The 23,000-nt window shown below is 41.5% G+C and overlaps 3 protein-coding genes across 6 annotated transcripts; all 3 read left to right on the top strand.

The window, feature by feature from the left end:
- Window positions 1–643: 643 nt before the first annotated feature.
- Window positions 644–9,005, top strand: LOC4324677 (zinc protease PQQL-like). 3 transcript variants are annotated; one of them, XM_015760316.3, is made up of 22 exons: window positions 644–933; window positions 1,033–1,279; window positions 1,376–1,501; window positions 1,728–1,865; window positions 1,950–2,087; window positions 2,193–2,450; window positions 2,841–2,978; window positions 3,114–3,176; window positions 3,460–3,529; window positions 3,704–3,917; window positions 4,051–4,156; window positions 5,281–5,514; window positions 6,273–6,437; window positions 6,520–6,669; window positions 6,745–6,836; window positions 7,068–7,149; window positions 7,237–7,320; window positions 7,417–7,533; window positions 7,616–7,726; window positions 7,800–7,880; window positions 8,135–8,329; window positions 8,424–9,005. In XM_015760316.3, exons 1-22 carry the CDS (start codon window positions 674–676, stop codon window positions 8,499–8,501), a joined length of 3,147 nt encoding a protein of 1,048 aa, XP_015615802.1. In that variant the 5' UTR covers window positions 644–673; the 3' UTR covers window positions 8,502–9,005. The 3 variants fall into 3 exon arrangements, with proteins under 3 accessions (XP_015615802.1, XP_015615812.1, XP_066166204.1); XM_015760326.3 differs by lacking the exon at window positions 3,114–3,176; XM_066310107.1 differs by lacking the exon at window positions 3,114–3,176 and having other exon boundaries at window positions 644–928.
- Window positions 9,006–9,462: 457 nt separating this feature from the next.
- LOC4324678 (uncharacterized) lies at window positions 9,463–14,170 on the top strand. 2 transcript variants are annotated; one of them, XM_026026523.2, is made up of 10 exons: window positions 9,463–9,661; window positions 9,932–10,012; window positions 11,108–12,037; window positions 12,130–12,207; window positions 12,316–12,373; window positions 12,460–12,509; window positions 12,911–13,019; window positions 13,103–13,164; window positions 13,758–13,809; window positions 13,918–14,170. In XM_026026523.2, the coding sequence occupies exons 3-9, from the start codon at window positions 11,919–11,921 to the stop codon at window positions 13,798–13,800; spliced, it is 519 nt and encodes a 172-aa protein (XP_025882308.1). In that variant the 5' UTR covers window positions 9,463–9,661; window positions 9,932–10,012; window positions 11,108–11,918; the 3' UTR covers window positions 13,801–13,809; window positions 13,918–14,170. The 2 variants fall into 2 exon arrangements, with proteins under 2 accessions (XP_025882308.1, XP_015615828.1); XM_015760342.3 differs by having other exon boundaries at window positions 11,108–11,157.
- A 3,212-nt stretch (window positions 14,171–17,382) lies between these two features.
- Window positions 17,383–21,471, top strand: LOC4324679 (serine--tRNA ligase). Its single transcript, XM_015766953.3, has 10 exons — window positions 17,383–17,670; window positions 17,769–17,839; window positions 17,929–18,090; window positions 18,432–18,537; window positions 19,679–19,872; window positions 20,124–20,227; window positions 20,305–20,488; window positions 20,582–20,761; window positions 20,845–21,061; window positions 21,157–21,471. The coding sequence occupies exons 1-9, from the start codon at window positions 17,538–17,540 to the stop codon at window positions 21,046–21,048; spliced, it is 1,338 nt and encodes a 445-aa protein (XP_015622439.1). The 5' UTR covers window positions 17,383–17,537; the 3' UTR covers window positions 21,049–21,061; window positions 21,157–21,471.
- The last annotated feature ends 1,529 nt before the right edge of the window (window positions 21,472–23,000 follow it).

The raw sequence follows: 23,000 nt of genomic DNA on the forward strand, positions 1-23,000 counted from the left end.
CCACCGCCGCTCGTCCCTGAGGCTGCCGCCAGCTCCGCCGGTCGGCCCCGAGGCCATCGCAGACGGAGGGCCCCGAGGCCGATCGGTCCCTGAGGCCACTCGGCGCCGGCGGAGGGAGGAGGGGCGTCGGCGCCGAGTGGAGTTGGGGGAAGTGAGGGCGTGATTAGTGATGTGAGGAGGGGAGGGAGGATGCTGCTATGATGACGAGGGGATTGGTAAAGTAGTATATGTGGGTCCCACTATCGATGCTTGCACTGTGGAGAAAATGTCTTTGCAGCTCTTCATCCTACGTGTTACCCTGTGGTACCTCATAGTGGATGCTTGCACTGTGAGAGGCTTAAAAGCCTCCCTGCCGGACCTCCAGCGGCGCGGCGCGACGCTTTACTCCCTTTTCCCCTTTTGGCCCAACCAGCTCCCGTCCTCTCCGGCCCACCCTAACCCGATCCGGGCCAATCCACCAGCCCACCGAAAAGCCACAAAAGAAGAAAAAAACAGAAAAAGCAAATCTCCGTGCCTACGTCACCGCACTGCGGATTTGTCACGTATCGCACCGCATCGCATCCGCCTCGCACAGTCGCACGCGGCCGACCGACCCCCCCTCCCGGACCCCAGCATCGCAACCCGATCCCTCTCTCCTCCCCCCACCGCCGCGTGCGCGAGCTCGAGTGCGGCCATGGATCTGCTCCCGCCGGCGACCGAGCCGCCGGCCGGGGGAGGCGGCGGCGGCGGCGGCGCCCCCGCCCCGGGGAGGAGGCTGCGCCGGGGCGTCGGGTTCCGGTCGCTGAAGATGGTCAGCGTCTCCATGGACGAGCCGCTCCCCGCGGAGCCCGTCGGCGTCGCGTACGGCCGCCTCGCCAACGGCCTCGCCTACTACGTCCGCTCCAACCCCAAGCCCCGCATGCGCGCCGCCCTCTCCCTCGCCGTCAAGGTCGGGTCAGTACTCCCTCGCTCGCTGCCCCCAACGATTTCGCGAGTTTGCTTTCTGATTTCGCGTCGTGTGCGGGCTTGACGCACGCGCGCGCGCGCGCGCAGGTCGGTGGTGGAGGAGGAGGACGAGCGCGGGGTGGCGCACATCGTCGAGCACCTCGCCTTCAGCGCCACGTCGCGCTACACCAACCACGACATCGTCAAGTTCCTCGAGAGCATCGGGGCCGAGTTCGGCGCCTGCCAGAACGCGCTCACCTCCTCCGACGAGACCATCTACGAGCTGCTTGTCCCCGTCGACAAACCCGGCCTGCTCTCCCAGGCCATCTCAGTCCTGGCCGAGTTCAGCTCTGAGGTGAGAATGTGCTTCCCGCTTGTTCACGGCAATGGCTGTGCCGTTTGTTCATGGTTTGACACTGGTGCGACTGATGCTTGGTAATGGTGGTGAAAGGTTCGTGTGTCGGCGGAGGATTTGGAGAAAGAGAGGGGTGCTGTATTGGAGGAGTATAGGGGTGGACGTAATGCTACTGGGAGGATGCAGGATTCCCATTGGGCATTGTTGTTCGAAGGCTCCAAGGTATTGGTCAAAGTCCTCGTATAATTGTTACATCAATCTCCTATATGCATGAAAAAAAGTTATGTTATGTAACTTATGTTCAAGTCTAGCTCAAGTAATTTACTCCTCTTATGCTCGGTTTTATTGGTGGGGTAATAAGTTGTGGCTTATATCTTCCTATCAGTGTTGTTGTATTTGGAACTGCAAGTATCTAAATGGTATTGCTTGTTAATGTCCTTTGTCTCAGTATGCAGAACGCCTGCCTATAGGTACTGAGAAGGTGATACGGACTGTTCCTCATGAGACTGTTAGGCACTTTTACCATAAGTGGTACCATCTAAGCAACATGGCTGTCTTTGCTGTAGGGGACTTCCCAGATACACAGGTTTGTATTTGCTCTAACTTAGCATGCTCAAATCACAATCTATCTGTATGTTGACTTTCTTTTGTGCATCATTATTTACTGCAGGCTGTTGTTGAAATGATAAAGGAGCACTTTGGCCAGAAAGCCCCACCTTCATGTCCTCCACCAGTTATACCAGATTTTCCAGTACCATCGCATGTTGAACCTCGGTTTTCATGCTTTGTGGAATCTGAAGCTGCAGGGGTTGGTACTTTATAGTGCTTCAAATGTGTTGAATATATTTTGCTAGTGACTGAATGTTTTCATTAATACACTTCTTTTTTCTGTTTCTCCTATACCCCAAAACAGTCAGCTGTTGTTGTTAGCTGCAAGATGCCTGCTGATAGAATTAAAACGGTGACGGATTATCGGGATTCTCTGGCAGAGTCAATGTTTCATTGTGCTTTGAACCAAAGGCTGTTCAAAATATCTCGCAGGAATGATCCTCCATACTTCTCTTGCTCTTCAGCTGCAGATGCTCTTGTACGACCAGTGAAGGCATATATTATGACATCCAGTTGTCGCGAAAGGGGAACAGTCGAGGCTCTTGAGTCTATGCTGCTTGAGGTACTTTAAAACTTTGGTCTCTGAAGGAAAAATGAGAAAACGATTTTCTAGTCAATACTCGTACTACATTTATGCAAAGGTCAGGTTCCTCAAGGTTACATTTATTTAAGGAGAAACATGACTTTGTTATAGCATAATGACAGCAGATCTAGAGTGCCACCAGTTGATTCAATGTAGTACAATGAAATGTGAAATTCCATCACAACAATATGCAAGTGCATCACTCTTACTTGATTCACATATATCTTGGTGTACTCAATGATTAGCGCATCTTGCGAAAGCATACATTTTGTTATTGTTGGGAAACAACCATTTTCTCAATCTTGAGATTTATTGGGATTTCAATTCCAAGAGATTCAGACAAGTTTTCCTTTTCCTGTGAAAGAAAAGGTTGCTAGGGTTCGGCTCCATGGATTTTCTGAACGTGAGATATCCATTGCACGTGCTTTAATGATGTCAGATATCGAGTCTGCATATTTGGAACGTGATCAGATGCAGTCAACAACCCTTCGGGATGAATTCTTGCAGGTTCGTGCAATTTTCTAGCTTACCACTACTCCAGTATATGGCTTAATAGCTTTCTATCATTTGCATATCATGATTCTTTTTTCCACCAGGTTTAGCCTAATGCTATGTGTTCTGAAGTTGTTATTCATTTCTTAGGACCCTTTTTGCACAGCTTCTGCTTGTGGAGAAACTGGTGGAAGACACCTTTTGCTTCTCAGCGTAATATTAGCTTCTGGTTACTCATAAGCTGCTGCAGGCCTTTTCATTTGGCAGCATAATAACCTTTTTCTGTGTAGTAGCTACACCAAAGGGGGGCTTAGTTCAGATTATAATGTTGTATCTCATTTTCTGTACTGTTATTTTCCCATGTCATGTTTTAATATGAATTGCTGTAATAAATACTAATGTGTCTACAAGTATGTCCAACATCTCAACTAAAGCATGATGTTCATCTCCTACAACTTATCAGAAGCACTAACGTTAACTGTCCCATTCATTGCAGCATTTTCTTCATGAAGATCCTGTTGTCGGGATTGAATATGAAGCACAGTTGCAGAAGACTCTTCTACCCCGTATGTATAAGTTTTACCGAGACCTAGTTTTTATTTGGAGCTCATATTTCTAATTTGAATTCTGAATTACCTTTCCTTTATTAGTTATTACAAAATCTTGGGCCTCCTTGCATGATTCATGTCGCCATAGTTATTAAATTATCTAAGTATTAATCTCTGTTTACTCTCAACTAGATATTTCTTCTGCGGAAGTGGTAAAGTTTGCAGCAAACTTTTCAACAATAAGCAGCTGTGTTATCAAGGTAGTTGAACCTCATGCCCATGCTTCTTTGGAGGATTTGAAAGCAGTTGTATTGAAAGTCAACACTCTTGAACAAGACAACGCTATTCCTCCATGGGATGAAGAGCAAATCCCTGAAGAAATTGTCAGCCAAAGTCCAGAGCCAGGGTATTAGCTGTCTCATGATTGACTGTCTTCTGTAACTAGTTTTGTTGAAATCATAGTATATTATGTTGTTCCTGTTATCAACATTTCGTTATATCACTATTCTTACCCTTGTACTCTGCAAATGCCATTGCAGGAGTATTCTTGATAAAGTGGAGCACCCAGGAATTGGTGCTACAGAGATGATACTTTCGAATGGCATGCGAATTTGCTACAAGTGTACTGACTTTCTTGATGATCAGGTTATTAGCATTTACCTATTTACTGATCCAATGCTGTTTTGTTACTTGCAGGCCTTCCTATCTTGATCTTCTTAGGTTATAACACTTTCTCCAGCATTTCTCATTTTCCTTTTGAGAATACTCTCTAATGTTAGTTACATTACTAAATCAAGCTGCACTTCACGACAAGTGTATTAGGTTAGGGCACATGCAAGGTACAGATCTAGTGAATATTAGCTCAGTATTGTAGGATTGTGAGGAACACATGGCTAACTGTTTTGATTTTGTCCTATCCATTTTCAGTCTTTATAGTAAACTAGCCAAATGCCCATGCGTTGCAACGGATTATTAAAAATAGCAAAATTAAGTCCTTGTTAAAAATATTTTTAATTGAACAAGATCTTTCATCTTAAAAAGCAAAACAAAAAATGCCATGGTTAGAAAATGAAAGAGTTGCGTAGACTAGACTATAGACTGTCTACGCTAATACAAAGAGCAAGCATAGCATTTACATGTGTTGTACTATATCATGGTCCACATGTTGCATGACGATGGTGGTGATGGTGGCGGACTCACCACCACCCCTACTGTCTTTTAATAGTAGTATAGATATAGATATTTCAAGAGTCAATGATTTTCATGTCTTGACACATACAAGGGATGGCAATAGGCATCTACACCAAACTAGCTTGTGCATTTCTGACGCACTATCTGTCTAGCTCTCCTTCGTATCTATGTTTCTTTGGACATTGAACCACTGCTGCACTTTTTAGCTAACAGTTGACAGTTTATCAATTTTCTTTGAATCTGGAGCTATTCTTTTTCTGATCGGTGTTGCTATATATGAAAGCAAAATTGAGGGATGAAGGGAAAAACCGAAGTCAGCTACAACCATGAAGAAATACATCAGTAGTTTAGTGCCAATTTACCATTTGAGCGTATGAACACTACAACAGTACTGCATAGATGCTTACATTGGAATTACAGTACTGTGTTACCTTTCATGACAATAACCAGTCAACCACCTTTGTCCTGTGTCATTTAAATCATTAACTATATGAGATAGCAGTTTTTGTGTTGCAGCTGTAATGTCAAATCGTCTGGTGATTCATTTCATGCTCTTTTCAATGCTGAACTATTTGCAGGTTGTTTTTACTGGGTTTGCCTATGGTGGTCTGTCTGAATTGTCTGAAGATGAATATACCTCATGTTCAATGGGTTCAACAATAGCAGGAGAGATTGGCATTTTTGGCTACAGACCATCTGTCCTGATGGACATGCTTGCTGGCAAGAGAGCTGAAGTCGGTACAAAAGTTGGGGCATACATGAGATCATTTTCTGGGGACTGCTCACCTTCAGATCTTGAAACTGCTTTGCAGGTCCGCAAAAAGCTTTCTTAAATATGAATATTTTAACAGACAAAACATGCTGATTGTGTTATGGCGCACTAGCATTGGGCTATCCTGTACAACTATGGCAGGCTAAGTGAAATATTAGGGAGGAATCCAATAAACATCAGAGACCATTTAGGCCCCGTTCGAATCTTCTATAGATGAAGATTAAAAGTGGGCACGCAAAACGAGAAAGCCATTAACACGTGATTAATTAAGTTTTAATTATTACAAACTTGAAAAATAGATTTATTTGATATTTTAAAGTAACTTCTATATAGAAAGTTTTCGCATAAAATACACCGTTTAGCAGTTTAAAAAGCGCGCTAACGGAAAACGAGGAAAAATCTGTATCTTTATGAAGTTAGAATGGGGCCTTAGTTAGGAAGAGATAAGATATGGTAGGAAGATAGAGATGGGTTTTTTTTTTATTATTATTATCTTAGAGATTATTTTCGTAGGGGCACCATTACAAATCAAGTAATGTATATAAAGTTTGTTCAATAAGCTTCAGAGCCTCTCTTGGTTTGATAGGGAGAAACCTTGCTGACCCTAAGTGAGGGCGACTAGGCGAGTGCCCTATTCCTTGGTCTTTGGACTCTTATCCTAATCAATACAGGCATAAAAACAATATCAGTGCAATACTGCAATATTATCCTAATTGCACCATATCAGGCATAACAACAATTTCATGTATTTGCAAAATGTGGACCTATTCTTATGTTTGGCTGCCTTCTTAAATACAGCTTGTCTACCAATTATTTACAACAAAGGTGGAGCCAAGAGAGGAAGAAGTAAAAATAGTAATGCAAATGGCAGAGGAAGCTATCTATGCTCAAGAAAGAGATCCTTACACTGCATTTGCAAATCGTGCACGGGAGATAAATTACGGGAATTCATACTTCTTTAAGGTATCTTAACAGAAAAACACCAATAAGTTCCATTGCGGTCTTCATATTACTGCCTAGAAGTTTACTAGAGTTCCTTTTGCAGCCAATTAGAATAAGTGACTTGAAGAAGGTGGATCCAATAAGAGCGTGTGAATATTTCAACAATTGCTTCAAGGATCCATCAGCTTTTACTGTTGTAATAGTTGGAAACATAGACCCATCTATCTCAGTTCCACTGATTCTGCAGTACTTGGTATGTTCTGTGCCTTCTATTATTGTTCAGAGGTGACGAATAACAGTTGTAATGCTGGTTGAGTCTACTTTGTAGGGTGGAATACCTAACGTAGGGAATGCAGTTCTGCCACTTACTCGTGATGATCTAAAAGGATTGCCATTCAAGTTTCCGGAGACTATTATTAGGTTTGCTACTGCCCCTTTTGCACTAGTTTGCCTGCATTCGTTTTATGTCCTTCATGTGTATGCAGGACTAAGAAACCATACAGTTTTCTTTTTTAGATATAAAGTTGGGTGTGTGCCGTATGGGTTTTACCCTTCTTTAATGCAATGATACGCAGCTCTCCCGCATGTTCGATAAAAAAAGTTGCCTTATGATCTATTATAGTCTTACTATAAAGTGTGTCATTTTTCCAGAGAAGTTGTTCGCAGCCCTATGGTTGAAGCTCAATGCTTTGTGCAACTAGGATTTCCTGTGGTTTTAAAGAGCACAACAATGGTATGTACCCATTCATAGAAAATTCTTTATAAAGTACCATGGAAATACTACCCACCACCTTAAATATGTGTTCTGCTGTATCTATAGACAGAGGATATTCACTATGTTGGGTTTCTAAGTAAACTTCTGGAGACGAAAATCATGCAAGTGCTTCGTTTCAAATATGGACAGGTAGAGTGCCTTGATCCTGCACACTGTCTGGATTGACCATTCCCGTAACTTTGTGTAACATTTTTTGTCCATTAAATACATCCTTTTGTTTTGCAGGTTTACTCAGTCAATGTAGGTGTCTTCTTAGGTGGCAACAAACCTTCAAGAAGTGGAGATATTCGTGGAGATATAAGTGTGAATTTTTCATGCGATCCAGACATGTCATCCAAACTTGTATGCTCTATATCCTCTGGTTAACCTGTATGCTATTTTGTTGTAAGCAGTTTCAATCTTGAGTCACTTCGAATTTCTTCAGGTTGACTTTGTGCTGGAAGAGATATCATTTCTACAAAATGAAGGCCCTTCTGAAGAAGACGTATTAACTATCCTTGAAATTGAACAAAGAGCTCATGAAAATGGATTACAGGTTTAGTGAAGTTTATCTTTATCAAATTCGTGCCAATATAGTGCATAGTGTTCTAATCTTTGAGAAACCACAGGAAAATTACTACTGGCTGGATCGAGTTCTGCGGAGCTATCAATCAAGGGTTTATTCTGGAGATGTTGGATCCACCTTTGAGGTATCAGTGTGATACTTTTTGTATGGTTCAATGCTGCTTAATTTATGACTTCTCCAGTTACTTACTGACTTGTCGTTTAAGTGGTGATAAATATATTAGCACATCCTTGCATTAAAGATATACATATTAGCACACCCATATGCTTGTAGGTCTTTAGTTGCGTTCTTGGCCCGTATTTGTCAGTCTGTCATTATTAGTGTTTGAAATTGCCCCCATTGAGTTGCTGAGTACATCCATTACTTTTATTTCTACAGATCCAAGATGAGGGACGTCTAAAGGTTAGAGAGGCTTTGACACCACAATCGATGCAAATGGCCTTGCAAAGAGTTGTGCCTTTCCCTTGCAGAAAACAGTTCACTGTAGTTATTCTTATGCCGAAGTCATCCTGCTGGAACTCGTTTAAGGCACTGCTTACTTGGAGCCCTGGTGGATTTAGCAGAGACGCAAAGGTTAGACATTCATTTATCATGCCATTTGCTTCAATTTAGTCTTTACCCATGGCTCTTCCTCACCTCACCATTTTGAGATCCGTCTTTCCTGCAGATTTTGGCTGGCATGGCTGGCGCAATAGTGTTAGCGGTCAGTTTGTGGAGATACTCACGTAGCACATTGAGATCATAGCACGTCTATCACGCTCTCGACTGTTTTAGTAAGATCCAAAAATGGATCTGTCAAGACAATCATCTGCTTGACTCCAGGTACATGAGCTGACGACAAGATTTTGGTTTCCTCCTGGGATGCTGCTTCCTATCTGAGAGTGGATGTGGTGATTGTCCGTCACAGAAGAAAGTATACAGAAATTGGTAGCTAACAGATTCATTGCCGCATGCGTGCGCTAAGCCTGTAACACAACACCATACGATTCTTTTGTCGCAGCATACGTGCCCCGTAACAGCCACTGATGTATATTGACACCTCCCATTTCATTTGATCCTCTAGACTGCAAGTAGGAAACGGCAGGTTGCATGCTATTAGCTGAAGTAGTAGCGGTTTTGTTTCTTGGTGAGCTTTGGATGTGTGTTTGTGGGAAAACCCAGAATGATAAAAGAATATAGGAGTAAGGATGCAGACATTTGTATGCACTGTATTTGTTACCTTCACCCCTATTCTTTCCGTGTTCTGTTCCATGTGCTCTTTGAGTCCAAAGTTAGATTTCTGCTTTATTTTTTTTCTTTCTGTTGTTGATACGATGGATGATAATGGACTTATCCTGATGAATAGTACTCCATGATTTGGATCGAAAAGGGGAGACGTGGCGATCGAAGCAGGCGCAGGGCCTTTTTACCCCACCGTCCCACGAGCAGCACCGACCAAACGTGTGATTTGGCACCCTTGCGAGTTTTTTTTTCTTTTTTTTTGGATACTCCTAGTATATATGGGCGAGAGATTTCTCAAGGGAAGAGGAGAAGATGTGACGAGACATTGAAGAATCCCTCTAGAACACTCGTCACGATGCCGAAAAAGGCGTTACACGGATAGACTAGACCAAGAGAAACAGGAGAGAGATGCGATAAAAACCAGAGGCAAAGCAAAGGAAACAACAGGCCGCTGCTATATATCCGCCTCCTGCTAATCCGCGACTAGGGAGTGAAGAGCGAATCAAACACCACCACCATCGCCAGCGTCATTCAGATTTCAGAGGGAGGGAGGGAGGGAGAGAGAAAGGAAGGGGAAGTGGGGGAGAAGGAGGGGAGAGGATGGCGTGCCTGCACGACCACAGCTGCGAGGATCACAACTGCGCCGCCGACTGGTCGCTCTTCAACCACATCGACGTCCCCAAGGTCCCTCTCTCTCTCTGCCCCTCGCTCGCCTGGTTGATCAGATGGATTGGCCCCCGTATCACTCACTTCGTTTGATGTTCCTCTTTGAAATTGCTGTTGATGTTGATTCCCTATTAGTTCATCTATATATTCCGCGTTTAATCGTGCGGATGAAAAACAAAAGACGAAATCTAGAGATGGCATGTTAGGGCAATGGGTTTGATTTTTTTTGTGTGTTTTTTTGATGGTGTTTGCCCTTATACTGCTGCATCATCATATACATATATACAGGTGGTGGCTCTGAACGAATCTGTGGCGGGGAGCGTCAAGTCGGTCTTCAAGCCCTGGGAGCAGCGCCTCGACACCTCTGGGGTATGTAGTAATGTAGCAGTAGCAATGTCTCTGCCTACCCATGTCAGCAGTAATCGGCGAAGCGTAGGGTTTCACTAAGAGATGCGGGAGATGAAGAATCTTGCTTGTTTCAGGGTTTTAAATCTGTAACAACAAGCTGCCAAAAACATTTTTAGAACATAACCCTCATAAACTCAAATGTAGTATTATTCTTTTTGGAATGAGTGTATTATCTTGAAAAAATAGTAGTTGGGAAGGCCAGCGATCTCGCTGACTGGATTTTAGCAAATGTTTCTACATAAACTGTGAGAAGCACTTGCTAGTGCAGTGGCAGATGTGACTTAACCCCAAGTCCTGTGTTCGGTTCGTGCGCATGCTGACATTTCTTCTTAATTGATTGACACCAAGTTCCTCGTTGGTGTCCAGCGTTTTTTTTCTAGATAACTGCCACTCAGCTGCCAGTAGGAGTTGTCTAGTACTCTAGTTGCAACCCTTCTGTTTCGTTGACACATGTTGGTGTGTTCTAACATATATTGTCCTCTCGGGTCATATCCCAAAGATGGCATGAGCTTAAGGTGTTTATAGTTTAGCTGCGGTACCACATTACTTTTAAGTGTTGATTGCTGCGCCTCAGTGAGAATGATATACTTCTTTTCTTGTGTTAAAATTCAATGAAGGAAACTAGCTGTCCTCCTAAATACTAGATACTAGTCAGTTCTGCACTTCTTTCCACATAGAAAGACAGTATAAAATAGATATAAAATAGTTAGGGAAGGAAAAAAAAGGCTATATGTTCATAAATGATTAAGCAAGCAGGAATGTAGTGTTAGAAGGCCAGCAGGGTGGGTATAAAAATATTTTGATATGTATATTATAGTATGATATGGAGAAAACAAACCCTTTCTTCTGCATGAGACCTTCAATATCGGCGTTCTGCTTGTATAAGGTTTCATCATTTAATTCTGTTTTTTTTTTCAAAATTATTTAATTCTGCAAGCTGTGTAGTAGCGAGCTGGAAATTTTGGCCCATGGTATTGATTTCAACATAGATCCTGTTTCTTGACACTCCTTTCATATCTCTGCGCTGCATTCTTACGAGAAACCTTATTGCACCAGGGTTTTCTGGAGAGTAATGAGGGTGACCCTGAGTTACTTGTTTTCATCCCGTAAGTATGCCACTTGCTAATTAGATATATCATATATCTGTGTTTTCCCCACTGTTTTTCTTACTCCAATCAATTGGTGCTTTGTGTACAAGCTCGAAAGGAACACACAACCACATCCTGAACTATTTTCGTACAATCATCTTCTGAATGCAGGACTGCAGTAGTGTTTAGACCAAAACTGTTTGATGTTTCATTAGTAAGAACATGTAGCATATGGACTTTTAGTTTTCATCCTTTGTTTGTGTTATTGTTCTCAGCTCTCACTACAAGGTATAGCTTGTGCATGTTGAATTGATTGATATACCCAGCAGCCATTAAGTTAAAAAGATGTCTGTGAAGGAAATAGACATCCATCTTGTTGGTTAGTGTTATTGTACTCAGCTCTCACTCCAGGCCTGTTGGTTAGTGTTATTGTACTCAGCTCTCACTCCAGGCTAGATCTTGTGCATGTTGAATTGATAGATATTCCCAGCAGTCATTTATCAGTCTGTTTGCGCTTCCTTTGGATTATTTTTGCACATCCTTCTATCAATTGTTTGTGCGAAAGCTTCAATGCTCTTTAAACATGCTTGCGCCAACTGCAAGCCAGCTTTTGCACACCATGAATTGTATATATGCTGTGAAAGGGTAGTCCTCAATAGGTAAACTGGATGCTATAGACCCATCCAAAACATTTTCCCCCTTCCATTAGGATATTATCCTGGAAAAAACAAGTAGTGCTCGGTCCGAATTAGAAAAAGCAGAGATAACGATCATTCAATATGCTTGTCAGTGCTTCTTGTGCTCTACTTTTGCAGAAAGTTCATGTCCAGATACATTTAGTTTTGTTGATACATCTATTTTTGCTCTCCATAGCTTGCTGTGTAGACTTGTGTATGAGGTAAGACTTGGGTTTTTACCCCTTCTATTCTGTTTATAATGCCTATCCAGAATTTATAAATCTGTGTAATCCTTTGTACCCTTTGGTTGTAGGTTTACATCAGACGTCAAGATCAAGAGCATCTCTGTTGTTGGTGGTGCAGATGGAACAAGCCCTTCTAGAATGAGAGCGTTAGTCTCAGAGCTCTATCTTTTCTGTTACTTGACTCATCTATTTGTCCCTCTTAACAGAATGTAATGGTACAAAATTTATTAAGAATACCTTGACATATGTTACAGGTTTATCAACCGAGAAGGCATTGACTTCAATGATGCTCAAAATATGCAACCTGTGCAGGTGTGGTTTTTAATTTTCTTCTCGTCTTATCCATGCCATAATAAGAAGATATCAGCTGTAATTTGAGGTGGTATTTGTTTGATTAGGAATGGGAGCTGGCAGAGAATTTGCAGGGAGTTCTTGAGTACCAAACAAGGTTTTTCCATTTCCCGTTTGTTCTGGTCTAGTATGCTGGTCTTGCTAACATTCATGAATCGTTCAGTCAAATTGTAATTTTCAAGCTAAAAAAGTGTGTTTCTGAATATTGTTCCATTAGGCGGGCAAAATTTAGTGGGTATACGCAATACTCTGGTGCTAGGCACTCTGAAATTCATTATATGCTTTCATTGATGGTAATGTGAACCGATACTAGTAGAGTTATTTTGCACTGACGGTAGTGAAATTTCACACTTTGCAAATAAGGTAGTAGAGTTATGCACCAGATTGCTTTGCTTTCTTGCTTTTTTTTTTAACTGCTAAGCTTTATGTATGCTCAACGCGTAGCAGCTTGGCTTAACTTTTGCCCTATCTTTTATATGATTTTGCTGCTTTTTCCAGGTATTCAAGGTTCCAGGGTGTGGCTAACCTAACTCTACATTTCCCTGAGAACTTTGGAGGTGACACAACTAAGATATATTACATTGGGTTGCGTGGTGAAGCTACTCAGGTACCAAAGCCTTGCTTATTTAGTTTAAAAAGGTAATTGGATATCGTGCTGATGCTTTGATTTCAAAATTCTGCCAATTGCAGAACAAAAGGGATGTTGTGGCCACAATTGTGTATGAAATAATGCCTAATCCATCTGATCACAAGTAAGTTATTATGATTTGAAACTACTCATGTCATTTATTTTTTTTAAAAAGAGACTATTTGTTATTTCTACCATTTCTAAAATAGTGAAATTATGAAAGGGCTGCATATTGTTATATGCTTCACACAGCAACGTTTTTGCCAGTGTATCACTCTAATAGTTGCATCATCGCTTTGGTCTCCTTTTCTTTTTAACGAGTCTGAAGGTTGTGATTTAACTAATGTAGTTCCCATCCTCCCAATAAATATATCAAGATTTTTTATGTTCCTAGCATTGTTCCAGTTTGAAAGCTTGAATTGCTAATTGAACAGCATTACATACTTAACCAATGTTTTCATTGATACTTGTAGCTCCTTTCTGATTCTAAATTATAACCAGGAGTTTTTGTCTTCAAAAACTTTTTACGAAATGAATAAACTTTTTACGAAATGAATAGGGAGTTACTTTTATTTAGTACTTGAAGTTAATTCATCCAATTCCTGAGTGCTAACACTCTGTTTCCATGCAAATGTCTTGTTGAACTCATTGTCATTATTCTTTAGCATCTCCCGCTTCCAATATCAGGCAGCTCTTATATCTCCCTCTGTGATGCAGAACTAAGTCTGAGACTGGAGGTGGTTTCTCGCATGTTGAGTAGGCATGTCAGGTGAGATAAATCTTAGTCGACAACGCCCCAAATCACTCAAACTCGTACTGTTCCTTTTGAGGCTATGGCAATGTAATAACTCTACATGCAATTTTTTCTTCGGTGAAGAGCATGGAAAGCAGATCGGTGTTGGATGCTGCTATCAGCTGTGATGACCTTCAGCTCTACTAATAAAACAATCCAGCTCTTGGAGACCAGTAGTAGCTTGACTTCTGAGTGCAGAACTCGTGTACCTGTCGATACTGACTACATCGTCAAAAGTTGATGGCTTGTGCAATTTTACCGTAGTCTTAACTGTCTGTACTTCATGTCCATATTGCGTTCAGTTCAATGGTAATGTGATACTTGCTAATTTTGTTCAGTTTGAACGTGAATTCACTTTGCAAGGCGGTAACGAAATGCGAGTGTCTACCGTCGTAACCTGACTACCTGGGTAACCATGCTGTAGACAGAAGCAGGGCGTGTGATTGCCTGTTTTCACGAGGTAAAGAAAGAGTAAACACGGAGAAATTGGTGCTTGCAAGATTGAATTCGTAGTCGTTTAGGTGAATACGCAATCTTGTGAAATACGCATGGTGCATGGGATTCAAATCCAGTATACCCTCTCTCCATATGTAATATCCTTATCGTCTCACTGTGTAAGACACTTCTTGCTGGCATACTATACTAGACTCTCAATAGTTAATAGTTTGAGAACTTGACATTCTAATAAGTGATTTCAGATGAAAATGGCATCAACCTTTGTAGTTGTAGCTCTCATCGAGCCGTACAACCTTTTATGTAAAGTTTATCTCCATCCAAAGTTGTTATGAAATTTCAAAAATATATTTTATCCAAACATACCTAAGCACTTCTAACATACATTTGGGCATATAAACTCTCAAATTAAAAAATAATTGCCAACTACTCTATCCGTCTCAAAATATAGCTACTTCAGAGATTAAGGGGTGAGGTATAAAAACGTCTCGAAATATAGCAATGTCGGGTGTTTTTTTATGGAGATTAAGGGGTGAGGTAAAAAAAAAAGACTAGAGTACACTAGAGATAAGGGTTACGGAGATGGCAACATATCCTATGCACACAGGCCCTCACGTGTACACACGTGAACACCAACTAAAAAATGTCACCAAAAAATCTAGAAAAAATCATACACATACTTTCAATTGTATTACACCTAGGGTTAAAATCTTAACGTCAAATTCATTATATTTTAGCCGTAACAAAAAAAAATCTGACAGTTTTAAGGTTGCAATTTTGTCAGAATTTTATCTTTTTTGTTATTCTCTATGTAGAATGAATTTGAAGATGCGACTTTGCACGTAGATGTAATACTATTAAAAGTACATGTATGAATTTTCCTAGAATTTTTTGTGATAATTTTTAGTTGGTGTACACAGTGTGTACACGCGAGGGCCTGTGTGCATAGGATACGCTCCCTACGGAGATAAGGGTTACGGCAATGAGGGTTATTTTGGATATTGTCACAACTGTTTAATTTAAACCTCCTAGAGTCCAGGACAGCTTCAAGTCTTCAACTATGCAGTCCCGGCAGTTAATGGTGGAGCATGTGGTAGTAGGATCAGGTAGGGCAGTGGGTTCATGCTACTGCTGGAGGCCTGTGGCGGTATTATTTCCCTTCTGATCCTGCGGTAGATGTATTGCCACGATTGATGAGCACACCAACATTATGCATGAAAACAAAATGCCATGATGATCAGATGGCGAGTGGCGCAGTTGTGTACATGTGTGTTTTACAAGTGCATGTAAACATCTGCTTAAGACTCTTATGTATGGGCATGGGCAATAAAAATGGAGAACGAATATCCACACGTCATTGTTATTGATCAAATTGATGTTTGCCATCTTTTCTACACCCCGTAATATAAGGCATGCATATATTTTAAGATTCAAATTTAAAACATTAATCAATAATTAATATAATATAAATTATTTTTTTCTAAAAATAATATTATTGGATTGATATTTGAATTTACTTTTAGATAGTTATAATTTCGTTGCTACAAAACTTATAATATATAAGAAATTATGAGTCAAAAATTAGTTTTAGAGACCATACCATGTTTGACCATGTCTAATATTATGGGATAGAGGAAGTACTGTTACCTTCATCCCAAAATATAAAACCCAAGTATAAGATAGAACATTTTCTAGTACTACGAATCTGGACAGCCTAAGAAATGTCCCATACGGTATTATGGTTCTTATATTTTGAGATGAAGGAAGTAACTTATAAACCTTATCCCAAGCTACTTCAATAATAATCTTAGAAACAGAATAAATATAAAAAATATCAGATACGTGGACTCCTTAGACCATTCACAATGTGTCATGGTGCAAAATCGAACCCAGATGCTACATTGGATAAAACTCCTATAAAACAACTCACCGTCCCACTAGCAGACACTTTTTCATCTTCTCTTTTTTGCCTTTCCCAACCCATCCCCCTTTCCCAACCATCCCTACCCGATCCCCTCTCCTCTCTCCTCCTCGCGACCTCCATTGGTGGCTACGCCGTCATCTGCACCACCTCTCCCATCCTCCCTCCATCGGCGCTGGCGCCACCTCACCTTTTCCTCCTCCCGCCGGCACCCCCCCTCCTACCCGCCTCGGCAGAGACGGACATGGAAGCTTAGCGGCAGCGGACTTAGCGCTCGGGGTGGCAACGGACATGGAGCTTGGTGTAACAGACTTGGCCTCCCCTCTTCTCACGCACCGCCACCGCCTCCGCCGCCGGTTCGCCTCCTTCGCGTCTTCCTTGCGGAGGTCGTTGCCGACCAAAGCCGTGTGACCTTGTCTTCCTCGCGAAGGTCGCTGCCAACCCGAGTCACGAGACCTCATCTCTCCTCAATCCGACGATGTTGTCCCCACTCCAGCCGCCGCCGTGCCTTTCCCCCTCGCCGGTCTGTTTGTGGGCTCTATCTAGCTCGGGGCAGGGCGGGGACGACATGGAGCTCGACAGCACTTCCCAAGTCATCATCGTCAACCTTCCTCTCTCTTATGCTTTTCGCATGCTTTCTGATAAAAGCCATCTGTTTATCACAGGGTAATGAAGAGCATCGGGGGAAACAATATATGTGCACGTGGAGAAGAATCTCCTACATGGAGGGTTGAGGCCAAATCATAGGTATTTAGGGTGTGTTTAGTTTCACGCCAAAATTGAAAGTTTGACTAAAATTGAAAGTTTGAAGAAAAAAGTTGAAGTTTATGTGTGTAGGAAAGTTTTGATATGATGGAAAAGTTGAAAGTTTGAAGAAAAAGTGCGAAGGGAGTAGTATTCTATGGCCAAGTTTAGTTCCAAATTTTTTCTTCAAACTTCCGCTTTTCTATCACATTAAAATTTTTCTACACATAAACTTCTAACTTTTCCGTCACATCGTTTTAATTTCAACCAAACTAATTTTAGTGTGAAGTAAACATACCCTATGAATGGACGTGGAATTATTTTTCTTCATTTTCCTCTAGCCGGTATTAAAAAAAGAAAAAGAAAATCCCCACCCAAACCCTAGCCCCGCGCCGCTCCCTATCCCTCTCCCGCCTCCTCCCCCTCGCGCCGTCGCCATCGCCTCGCGCCGCCGTCTCCGAGCGCCTCCGCCTCGTAAAAGTCAAAACCGTGTGCAGCCCTAGAAAGCCGCACAAGCTGCAAAACCCTCCTCGTCTACCCTTCCCTCTCTGCTCGCCGCCGCCGCCGCCGCCGCACGCCTTCGAAGATGCTCGACATCAACCTCTTCCGCACGGAGAAGGGCGGCGACCCGGAGCTGATCCGCAGGTCGCAGCGCAACCGCTCCGCCTCCGTCGAGCTCGTCGACGAGGTCATCGCCCTCGACGACCAGTGGCGCCAGAGTAAGAGAGAGGGGGCTTCTCACTCACCCGGGCGGGATCGAACCCCTTGCGAATCCGCCGTCCCTTCCCTGACCACTAGTTATGCTTGTTCGCCGCAGGGCAATTCGAGCTCGACAAAATCCGGCAGGAGCTCAACAAAACCAGCAAGGAAATCGGCAAGCTCAAGGCTGTACGTTCTTCTCGATCCGATCCATTTTCGTGGCCACATTGCGGTTTTTTTTTATTTGCGTGTGAGACGGTGAGCATGCCGCTGTGCAGAAAAAGGAGGACGCGTCGGCTCTGATTCAGAGCACGGAAGAGATTAAGAAGAGGTTGGCTGCCAAGGAGACGGAGGTGCAGGAGGCCAAGGGCACGCTCGATGCCAAGCTCGTGACGATTGGAAACATTGTGCATGAATCCGTCCCTGTCAGCGATGACGAGGTGTGTTGAAAAGTGGAATGCTTAGATTTCGTGACTATTGATCATTAGCACAGTTTTTGGTCTGTTAAGTTTGTTAGATTTGCAGGTTTCCCGGCACTTGTTTATAATGCAGAGACAGTAGAACAGCTGTTCAGCGCAAACCCTATAGTTGTGTGGATTAAAAAGTTTTTGCTATTCCATTTTAGTATGGCTTAGTAACACGAACAACATTGCGTTGATTGAGATATGCTAGGTTCATCGATTGTGGTTTTTCTATGTCCAATTGTAGAAATTCGAAACAGATGCCCTGAATTCCTCTGAAATTATATATCTAGATATAGAGATTGATTCTTTCTTTGTAGGCTAACAATTTAATTGTACGGACATGGGGAGAGAGGAGGCTGGAGGGTAATTTGAAGAATCACGTGGATCTTTGTAAGATGCTTGACATAGTAGCTTTGGAGAAAGGTATATGGTAAAATAATTCTCTCTCATTTGAATTATTTTTATTCTAAAATGGTTGCTTGGTTTTGGTTTTTTCAAAGTTCAAAGCATAATACTTTCCTTGATGATAGTTACCAGAATAGCTTGTTTCTGCTGGAGGTTCCATTATAGTTGCTTGTGATTTTGTTCTTCTTTTGTTATCATTTCCAGTTAACATAATATGGAGTATCTGAAGATATAGTCGATTGCTTGTCTGTGCATTTCCCTTGAGATATACTTCTATTTTCTGTTTAGAGTATAAAAGCCCAAAATCTTAGAATGAATTGTTATTTAGGAGAGGTTTTCTACCATCCTTGGAGAGGTATATACCTCATACTTGATATATACAACAGGGTTACCAAAATTAATGCTAAAAGTTGGAATAAAGGTTGAAAACTCATCTTTGTAAATATTCTTGAATTTTTATTTTGTAACATGTACATGTGTTAGTCGGGAGGTATATTATCTGCAAGGTGGAGGTATATACCTCGTACTCCCCCTGTCCCAATTTACAGGGCACACATAGTATTTTGCTAAGACCAAGAAGCTTGCATGCAGTTTATTTTCTTCCTGATCTACCCCTATTAAATCTAGATAGTTCAAGCACTTCCTTTCCTCATGCATGAAACCAATAGGTCAATTTAACCGGGGTCAGATTGCACACGCAACTAATTCGACCAATACCTCCTCGCTCGCATGCATGCATGCAAATTAGCCGGGCACTTTTGGCTGAAAGCCCCAGCATGTCCTGTGTTTTGGGATGTTAACAAAAAAGTAATATGTGCCCTCTAAACTGGGATGGAGGGAGTAATTAACAATATGTGGTATATATACCTCTATGTACTCTTCCCAAGAATCAGAAATGCTTTGTCATTACCAATCATGAATTTATCTTCTAATCAGTTTAATCAATTTATTTTTTTTTGTCACTAGAACAATAGGGAGGTATATACCTCTCCAAGGATGGGAGAATAGTAGAATACCAACATTTAGAAATATGGATAATTGCTCACTCTTTGATTAAAATTAAAAATGATCTTTGATCTATTCACAGAATCCCACTGTTGCCATTTTTTCCTGGTCTCTCAAATTTATAGGTTACTTACTGCCTATCCAATTTTTGCAGGTGCTGATGTAGCAGGTGGAAGGGGTTACTATTTAAAGGATGAAGGTGTCCTACTGAACTTGGCATTGATAAATTTTGGACTCGCTTTTCTGAGAAAGCGAGGCTTCAAGCCAATGCAAACTCCTTTTTTCATGAGAAAGGAAACCATGGGAAAATGTGCCCAGTTGGCCCAATTTGACGAAGAGCTTTACAAGGCAAGTCAAATGAAACTCTGGTTTTATACATCATTGGTATTGAGAATCGTGGTTGTGGTTTCTAATGTTTTCATGAATTAAATTATGTTTTATATATTCTTTTGCTGTTCTATGTTCACGAATTTGCAGTAATTATAGTTAAGCAGTCCGGAAATGATACATTCAGTCTGATCAAGTGTAATTTCAGTGGTATGAGGTCAGTTTTTTTTCTTTAATGTAACAAGTTCATAACAAATAGTTGCATTTGACAGCTAACAGGCGATGGAGAGGAAAAGTATCTCATCGCTACATCCGAGCAACCGCTGTGTGCGTATCATCTAGGTGATCGAATTTATCCTGCTGAATTGCCAATTAGGTGGGTAATGTCTAAATTTAGGTAGTTTGGTTTGGTTGATGTGCGCTAGCAGTTTGATGATAGTTTTGCCAATTTAGATATGCTGGATATTCCACCTGCTTCCGGAAAGAAGCTGGTTCACATGGAAGGGACACGGCTGGTATCTTCAGAGTCCACCAATTCGAAAAGATTGAGCAATTCTGTGTTACAAGTCCAAATGACAATGAATCCTGGGAGATGCATGAAGAAATGATAAAAAATTCAGAAGATTTCTACAAGGAGGTAGACATCGGAAGCTTCACACATCTTAAGCACCTTGTTACATGCGGAACTGTCTTTTGATGTCTAATCATTTCTTCATTGTCTATTATACAGATTGGCCTACCGTACCAACTTGTCTCCATTGTGTCTGGTGCTCTTAATGATGCTGCAGCTAAGAAGTATGATTTAGAAGCATGGTTCCCTGCATCAAAAACCTATAGGGAATTAGTGTCCTGCTCAAATTGCACAGATTTTCAAGCAAGGAGACTTGGTATAGGTTATGGCCAGAAAAAGGTATCTTTTCACTTGGATGCTGGTAGATCAAATTATCTTAAAAGTCATCTGTTATTGCCACTGATTTGATGTTCAAATTGCAGAATGATGAGCAATCCAAGCAATTCGTTCATATGTTGAACTCAACATTGACTGCCACTGAGAGGACCCTTTGCTGTATTTTGGAGAACTTCCAGAAGGAGAATGGTGTCGAAGTTCCAAAAGCATTGCAGCCTTACATGGGTGGAATCGATTTCCTTCCTTTCAAGCTGGATAGCAAACAAGTTGCTCGACTCCAAATCAAATAATCCAAATTCAAAGGTCCGTCTCTACCTCTAGGCTCTAGCAATCCCCTTTCTCTAACACGTGCAAAACTATAATCTGATTTTATTTTTATTTGGGTCTTCTCTTGACAGGGAGATGCTATCTGAGCTAGATGAGGAATCAACAAAGATTTTCTTGCTTTCAGACACTACTGGATGTTATTCATACTTCTAAAAAATGCGTTTGTTCAGAACTTGTATCAATGATCATGATGTTACAGTTTTGGCTCTCATTTGAGTGTATTGATTAGCACAATGTCTGACCATGTACTTGCACAGTGATATTCCGTAGAATGTCTGGCTATCTTGGACATGTGCGCTTAATTTGCCGTAAAAGATGTATTCATTTTCATGGCCTTTAGTGCCTATACTAATTTGTTGCATACAGTAAAGCTCTACTTGTCTTAATATTTGTTCTTATCGGCTTTTATGGCTGATAAAGTATCATTCTGCATTTGGTTTATTAGCTACAGCTAAAATTTAAATTTTGGAACTTAATTTTGTAATTGATTTTAGCGACCTTTTTCAGCGTAGCCTATTTCTTAACCTTAGTTATTTATATTGATAAAGCAACATTTTTTTGTGAGTGAATTACATGTTGGGCCAGTTTTTATTACCATGGTTGCATATTGGATTAGGATTGAACTATAATTTTCACTTTAGACTAGTTATCTTTGCATAACTTTTCAGTTTAGGCCCGTTCTACTCCAGATCTCATGTCTTTCGTCTCCAAGAGCCAGCATATGATCTGAGCAGGGTGACCGTGACACAGAGCAAATCGAGCTCATTACTAGCTGGAAACAAAAATGAAAAATGAGATGTCTGTCTTTGCTTGTTCACTGTAGGCTGGAAGCAAAAATTGGAAAATGAGAGATCTTTGTGCTTTGCTCATTAACCCGGGGGCTTTTGCTCATTCACCCAGGGAATTTGAAAGATCTCACCAACGCCAGGAAAATATAAGCTGGGCCAATGGAGAGGCTGCAGGAGCAGCCTTGAATCAGGTACAAGGACTAGAGGAGGATGAACTAATGTAAGGACCATGTTATTGGGGTGTGGACTCACTAGTCCAAGGTGCAAAGCGTGGTAACAAATATGGTCTAAAATGAAAAGATTTGATATCACCTAGTCCAATATACAACTTAGGTAATAAATGTAGGTCCAAAGTGCGAATCGCTCTTTATTTTTCTACCGTCACCTGTTGACACTTTTTACCCCCTCCGCCCATAACTTTTGTCACTAAGCTGTGATTTCTTTTCTTTATGTCACCACCTCCAAATCTTTATGTCACCACCTCCATCGGAGAGACGCCTGTGCTGTCAATCGATGCCAGCGGCCACTGAGCAAATTCATGGTGGGAAAAGGGGTTTTCATGTAATTTTGATGAAAAGTGATGCGTAGCACTATTTATTTTCGGAGTGGAGCCGTGGAGCCACATTTTCGCCGCTCCAACTCGACAGTATAATTTTTTTTTGGGAGCGATCCACTCCATTCTGCTTTAATTTTTGATGAATTTGAATTGTTTGCTTGAGCTCTAACTCTAAGTAAAATGAATATTTTATTTTTGACATACTATGTAAAATGAATCTTGGAGCGGGAGATGTATATCCTATTAGGCGTGTTTGCTAGAGCCACTTCCCAACCCAAACACCGCGCATGAAAAACGAAGCGGTCCATTAGCACGTGATTAATTAAGTATTTGTTAATTTTTTTCAAAAATAGATAATATGATTTTTTAAAGCAACTTTCGTATAAAAACTTTTTATAAAAAACGCACCGTTAGTTTGAAAAGCGTGTGTGTGGAAAACAAGAGTAGGGAGTTGGAACCAGCTTAAATCTTGAAGTCGGTATCCTGCTCCATAGTCCATATCAGGGTCGAGCAGCCCAGTAGCAGGCCCACAAGGCCTAACCAAAGGTGGAGCAAAGCCTCCATACTCTGC

Source organism: Oryza sativa, chromosome 1 (assembly GCF_034140825.1).
Source record: "Oryza sativa Japonica Group chromosome 1, ASM3414082v1".
In the NCBI taxonomy this organism is placed as follows: Eukaryota; Viridiplantae; Streptophyta; class Magnoliopsida; order Poales; family Poaceae; genus Oryza; species Oryza sativa.